Source organism: Panthera uncia, assembly GCF_023721935.1.
Source record: "Panthera uncia isolate 11264 chromosome C1 unlocalized genomic scaffold, Puncia_PCG_1.0 HiC_scaffold_4, whole genome shotgun sequence".
NCBI lineage: Eukaryota > Metazoa > Chordata > Mammalia > Carnivora > Felidae > Panthera > Panthera uncia.
Window position 1 is genome coordinate 61,306,582 of NW_026057585.1, and position 7,275 is coordinate 61,313,856.

At 44.2% G+C, this 7,275-nt stretch overlaps 1 protein-coding gene across 1 annotated transcript in view; it reads right to left on the bottom strand.

The window, feature by feature from the left end:
- Positions 1–2,231: 2,231 nt before the first annotated feature.
- The window catches only part of LEXM (lymphocyte expansion molecule), a 26,161-nt gene continuing 21,117 nt past the window's right edge, over positions 2,232–7,275 (bottom strand). Inside the window, exon 10 of the mRNA XM_049617101.1 lies at positions 2,232–3,255. Coding sequence (XP_049473058.1) covers positions 3,183–3,255 — 73 coding nt within the window. The 3' untranslated portion in view covers positions 2,232–3,182. The remainder of the gene's footprint in view (positions 3,256–7,275) is intronic.

Here is a 7,275-nt window from a genome sequence, read left to right on the forward strand (position 1 = left end):
GAGAACCCTTCGCTCCATTATGGCTGGATGTCCCTTCTTAGCATACGTGACTTTAGGGACACATAGAAGTTCCTTGGTGTTTCAAGGGAAAAGTACTTCAAAGAACTGCCTGATGTAAAGTTGTTACATAGGTTTCTCTTACAAAAAGGCAAGCATTCCAAAATCGCTGACCTACTCTATGCTGACGGTGACTGTCAGTAATATCACAGCCAACAAATATACTTGAAAAAAAAAGTACTTATTCTATAAGGCCAATTCATCTTTTTTTAAAAAGTGTAATTGCGGGGCGCCTGGGTGGCTCAGTCGGTTGAGCGTCTGACTTCGGCTCAGGTCATGATCTCTCAGTCTGTGAGTTCGAGCCCCGCGTTGGGCTCTGTGCTGATGGCTCAGAGCCTGGAGCCTGCTTCGGATTCTGTGTCTCCCTCTCTCTCTTACCCTCCCCCGCTCATGCTTTGTCTCCCTCTCTCTGTCAACATAAATAAAACATTAAAAAAAATTTTTTTAAATAAAAAAAAGTGTAATTGCATATATTTTTAACTTTTTATTTTGAATTAATTTTACTTATGGAAAAGTTGCAATGATAGTTCAGCGTTCCCACGTCCCCCTCACTCAGCTTCCCCTAACATTAACATCTACATAACCACAGAATTATCAAAACCAAGGAATTGACTTAAAGTGTACAATTTGGTTAGGCTTGATATTTGGATATAGCACAGTTGTTTATTCATTCATCTCTTGATGGACATTTAGGCTCCTTCCAGTTCGGGGCACCCACAGATAAAGTGGCCAGGAGTGTCACAGTCTCTGTATGGACTTTTGGTCTCATTTCTCTTGGGTAAATACGCAGGACTGGATTATATGGTAGGTGTATGGTTAGCTTTTTGCCAAATTGTTTTCCAAAGGCATTGTATGACTTTGCATTTTCCACCAGCAGTGTATGAGAGTTCCAGTTGTCCCACATCCTCACCAACACTGGGTATGGTCAGTCTTTTTTAATTTTACCTTTTTTAATACGTGGGTAATAGTATCTCATTGTGGCTTTAATTTGCATTTCCTTAATGACTAATATATATATATATATATATTCCGAATATAAGTCCTTTATCAGATCTATGATTTGCAAATGTTTTCTCCCAGCCTATGGCTTGTCTTTCCATTATCTTAATAGTGTCTTTGAAAAAACAAAAATTTTTTAATTTTAATTAGGTCCAATTTCACAATTTAACAATTTATTCATACCATACCAAAGTATCCTCTATAGAATAACAGTTAAATTTGCATCTAAGAAATTTCTGCCTAACCCAAAGTCCAGAGATTTTCTTCCTATGCTTTCTTCTAGAAGTTTCATTAGTTGAGGTTTTACATTTAGGGTTTTGATTTGTTTTGAGTTAATTTTTGTATATGATTTGAGTCATTGATCACAGTTTATTTTTTGCATATTGATAATCAACAGTTTCCAGCACCACCTGTTGAGATCATTCTTTTTCCACTGAGTTGTCTTTGCACCTTTGTTGAAAGTCAGTTGTCCATTGGTGTGTGGGGCTGTTTCTACATTCTCTGTTCTGTTCCTTTCATCTGTCTATCTTGACACCAATTTCACACTATGGAATAGGGTAATGTTATTCCCCCAGATTTGTTCCTCTTTTTCAAAGTTGTTTTGGCTATTTTACGTCTTTTGTATTTCCATATGTTTTAGGATCAGTTTGTCAATTTAAAAACAATTACCGGGATTTTGATTGATATTGCATTGAATCTACAGATCAACTTGGGAGGAACTGATATCTTAGCAATATTGAGTCTTTTGATCCATGAACATGGTATAGCTCTCCTTTATTTAAGTCTTCTTTAATTTCTCTTGGCAGTATTTTATAGTTTTCAGTGTAAACATATGTATGTTTTTTCTCACATTTATACCTAAATATTTCATAGTTTTGGGACCATTATAAATGGCATTTTAGCTTTTCAATTGTTGGTAACCACTAACATATAGAAATATTTGCTTTTGGGGCACCTGGGTGGCTCAGTCGGTTGAGCGTCTTGCTTCAGCTCAGGTCATGATCTCACAGTTTGTGGGTTCGAGCCCTGCTTCGGGCTCTGTGCTGACAGCTTAGAGCCTGGAGCCTGCTTCGAATTCTGTGTCTCCCTCTCTCTCTGCTCCTCCCCCTCTTCATGCTCTGTCTCTCTCTCTCCTTCAAAAATAAATAAAAACATTTAAATTTAAAAGAGAAATATTTGGTTTTGATATGTTGATTTTATTTCCTGAAAACTTGCAAAGCTGACTTATTAGATCTTGTCCACATGTATTTTGGCTTATCAAAATACTCATAGTATTTTTTTTCACATAGGCAACATGTCCGTGCATAAAGACAGTTTTACTTCTTCTAAAACAGTCATTTTGATTTAAATGAGAAAGTAACTGCTTTTTATAATATACTCACTCTGAAGAGTGGAGTTTTGTGGCTGAGGCAGTGGTGTCCCAGCCTCCTTTTTTTCTAGGGACAACACGCTCCTGCCATCCTACACAATCTCTCACTGACACAAAACAGTGAGGGAAGAAGATGACATTGTGAACAGCCCCACAGATCCATCTTTAGGCTAGACTGGTGTGCTCACAAGGCTGAACTCTAAGGGTGAAATCGATTGTTCCCAATGGCTGCACCTTGCCTGGAGGCCAGCAGCCTCCTCATACGTAGCATTAGGCCCTGCTGAGCTTCCAGAAGCATCCTGGGATGGAGATGGAGAGCACCAGAAGGGGGCCTAGAGCTGTCTTATGACATATACTACACTTTTCCACCTCTTTTTGGATTTTAATAATCAGGGAGTCAAGCAATTTGACTTTAGAAGAGGTTCCAAGAGTGTCAACCACATTCCACCCCATTAGTCCATCTGCTGTCTGGCTCCCATGTTCATGTCACTGGCTAGTTTGAATTCTCAGCATAACTGATCTTTCATAGCAAAAAGTATCTGGCCCCAGCTGTCCCAGCAGACCATGTGACCTCCAGGTAGATGTCTCCAGCAAAAGCATTCCCATTATATCCTTCCCCTCCAGGCATTCCCATGTGTCCTTTCTCCAAGACCCGCCCCCCCCAACCCAGATTCCCACTCCTATCCTCCCATCCCCAAATTTGTCTTCAGGCTTTTTGGGCCCTCTGGTCATCACAGGATGTCCTTCATATGCAGCTTTAAGGAGTAGGATCTGAATTGTAATCCACTGTTGGAGGGCACTTCCCCTTAGTAAAAGGTGTGATCCTTTCCCTTTAAAAAGACAGAAAGAGAAAATGAAACTTGTCCCTTGGAAGGAAGTGAGCCCCCATCCTTGGGAGGGGCACCCATGGGGGATGAAAAGGTACCTGTCGCTTGTGCTTCCCAAGGGATCCTATGTTGGGTAGGAGAACAAAATTGATGACTTCTAGTAACAAAACAACCTGGTTTTAAGAACCAATTTGGTGCATCAAAGCCCTCAAGTTGGTCTGTAAGAACTCCAAATATGAAATCCTAGCATTTGAAAGGTCATCTAACCCACCCCTGAGAGGGAGAGGGAGAGGGAGACTGAGGGCCAGAGGGAGGAGAGAACTTTCTTGAGGTTACACTGGTGGCCAGAGTCAGGGCCAGAATTCCAGCCCAGAGCCCCTGACTTCAGTCCAGTGACCCTTGCATTGTTCTGATTCTTTCCTCTGAAGGGAACCCCTGAAGACTCTAGTTCATGGAACTCTAGTTCCACTCCCAGAGCCATTTGGAAGATGACATTTCAATAAGAACACTTTGTGTCTCAAACAGCATCTATCAGCCCTTATGTTACACACATTTATGTGTTTATTCTCTTTCATACCAACATGTAAACTTAACAAGGGTGGGACTTTCATTTTTCTTTTTTAAGTTTATTTATTTATTTTCAGAAAAAGAGAGAGAGAGGGCACGCAAGCAGGGGAGGGGCACAGAGAGAGAGGGAGAATCCCAAGCAGGCTCTATGCTGTCAGCACAGAGCCCGATGCAGGGCTCGATCTCACAAACCATGAGATCGTGACCTGAGCCAAAATCAAGAGTCAGATGCTTAACTGACTGAGCCACCCAGGCGCTCCAGGGCTTTGATTTCTTTGCGGATACTTCCCCTGTGCTTAGACTGTTACCTGGTGCTCGATAGGTGCTCCACAAATATCTGTCAAAGGAAGAAAGGTGGGAGGGAGGGCTCACCAGGGTAAAAGAGGTCTTTACTTTCATCTGGTGTGTCTTCACTCCTCCCCATCCCACGGCCTCTGGCCTGGCTCAGAGCCTCAGCTCTTCCCTGACCATTAAGACAGCCTTCTTGTCTCCACCTGCTTCCCACTGCCCCACCCCACGATGCCACAGAACACATCTTTAAAACACAAGGGCTGCTTGGGCTCACGCTCTCTCTCTCTCTCTCTCAAAAATAAATAACCATTAAAAATTTTATTTTAAACACAAGACCTACTTCCCATTAAAACCCTTCTGAGTGTCTGGGAGAAAATATTTGCAAACCACACATCTGAAAACAGATGGGTGCTTAGAATATATAAAGAACTCTCGAAACTTAATAGAAGAAAGCAGGCCACCCTTTTTTTTTTTTTTTAATGTGCCAAAGAAGAGATACGGAGGAGGCAAAGCCAAGCCCCACCCCCAGATTACACCTTCCAAGTGGCCCTTTCCAAAGACCTCCTCCGAGGAAAGCTTACTGGTGACCTGAATTATAGGTATTTGTCTGCAAAAAGGCCAAATTCCTACATGAAGAGGCTGCAATCCTGTTGTAGTTGTTTATCTTGCTTCATCACCTGCCAGAGCCTCTCCTGGGCCCTGCCCTCCAATCACTCAGCCACCTCCAAACAGGCCAGGCTTATTCACCCCACCGCACCCATGCTGGCAGCCTGGGAAGCCCTCTGTCTCTGCACCACCTTCCCAGGCAGACTGGCTCCTCCCTCTGCACACCACGCTCCCACAGCATCTGGCTGAGCCCTCTGTCATGTACCTGATTCCAGATCAATCCCTCCCTCCCTGCCCCGTTTGCCTTTCTGAGCAAAAACCACTGGCCCCTAGCAAACACGTAATTGGCTCATCAATCCCTATGACTTCCCCGCCTCCTGCCCTCCTCCTAGGTCGATCTTTTTTTGTGCTAGGGTGACCACCCCTCCAGCCTGTACTGTGGGTTTCACCACCTCACAACTGAATCACCGGCTTCTACCTGGCCCATCAGCCCCGAGATATGCTCAAGCCTCTATCCTTACCCACCCCTGCCAAAAATAAAGGAAGATAGAGGAAAAGAAGGGAGAAAGGAAAAGTAAAAATATGGCCTCCTCTCCTCTCTGCCTTCCTTTGGAGCTGAAGGCCCTATCTTGCTCTGGTGCCATAGGGTCTCTATGGCAGTCACCAGACTTCCGTGTCGCACAGTAAATGTGTAGTTTGGCCTCCTGAGTCCCCTCTTCCAGGCCAAACTCCTAAATCTCCCACCAAAGCGGCATATACAAAGGCCCAGGAGGTCAAAGAAAACTGATCGGGGGAGGGTAGGTGGAGTGAGAACAGAGAGACAAGCCACATTGAAGATTTCCTCTGCCTTAGCCTTCCCAGTCTCGAAGAGCCAGGTCCTGGCCTCATCCTCCAGGAGGTCCTGGCCTCATCCTCCAGGAGACCATGGGGGAAAGAGTGAAGAAAGCATTCTGGATGGAGAGACAGAAGTCCTGGGTCCCACTTGCCCTGATTCTCCTTCCCTGCTGCCCTGTGACCGTAGAAAGGGGTGAGTGCCTTCCGCACGAAGCTGGGAGCCATTCTGGGGCAGAACTGCTGTCTGGCTCTCTTCTGCAATGTTCCAGCAGTCGGGATGTGCCTGGCACGGGGCAGCTGCTCAGTGAACCTTTGAAGACTGTGCACACGTGTGCTCTTGACGGGCAGCGACTTTTCAGGAAACTGCTCTCTCTCCGAATTCCAGTTGTCTCAATTGGAAAACACTGAGACTAATATCTACCTTTTAAAGTCATGGTATACAATAAATGGCCACAAAATCACTTTGTACCTTATAAATATGCTTCAAGAATATAAGAATTAATTGTCACCATTATTGCAAAGAACGGATATTTTATTATTTCCATTTTAAGTGTCTGGATAAGGAATATGACTTTCGTTTAAAATGCTAAAATGGGAGGGCACCTGGGTGGCTCAGTCGGTTAAGCGTCTGACTTCAGCTCGAGTCATGATCTCACAGTTCGTGAGTTCAAGCCCCACGTCGGGCTGTGGGCTGGAGGGCTCGAAGCCTGGAGTCAACTACATGCCCCTCCCCCACTCATGCTCTGTGTGTGTGTGTGTGTGTGTGTCTTAAAAAAATGAATAAACATTAAAAAAGCTCTTAATTAAAAATAAATAAAAATAAGAAAAGTAAAACGTTAAAAAGGTAATATGCAGGTTGAAGCATTCAGGAGGAAGTAGTGTCTAGAGGTCTGCCATTTACCTGAAATGTATGACGTTATAAGATGATTAACAGATCAAAAGAAGGATGGATCGGTACCAAGAGATGTCATAAAGCAAGACTAAAACATTAATGACATCATCTAAGTGGTGGATATATGGGTGTACACAGTAAAAATCCTTTCAATGTTTTCGTATGTTTGAATTTTTTCCTAATAAACAAATGTCAGGCAAAAAAGCTTAGAAGGAAAAATAAACTTCTGCCAAACCAAACTGGCAGTTTCCCACATGTTCCGTTCATGGAGTCATCCAGACGTGACTCTTTCACCAGGGAATGCACTGACTCATCCCTGAACACGTACTCATCGAGCTCCCTCTACGCATGCCAGTGAGACACTAGAGGTCCAGACAGGAGAAGTTGTGTCCAGTAGGGACCACAGCCTGCGCATAAATAATTACAACAAGGAGAAAAGTGCCTCGACCTGGGGATCCCAAGAGATTGAGAATAAAGAGACACTCTCTGGAAAAATCAGGAAAGGCTTCGCGTTTATGTAGAGCCGTGGAGGATAAATAGGAGTTTTCCAGACAGGAACTGGCGGGAGGAGGTCCCAAGAGCAGGTCACAGTGTGGCCAAGGCCTGGAGACTGGTGCAAAGTGTGGCCTGACTAGGGCACAGAGTGCTCGCGTCCACACAGCCAGAGGGTGGGTCAGATGACACGAGAGCTGGCTGCGGGACTCCTGGTTGGCTCAGTCAGTACAGTGGGTGACTCTTGACCTCAGGGTGGTGAGTTGAAGCCCCACATTGGGTGTGGAGCCTAAGAAAGAAAGAAAGAAAGAAAGAAAGAAAGAAAGAAAGAAAGAAAGAAA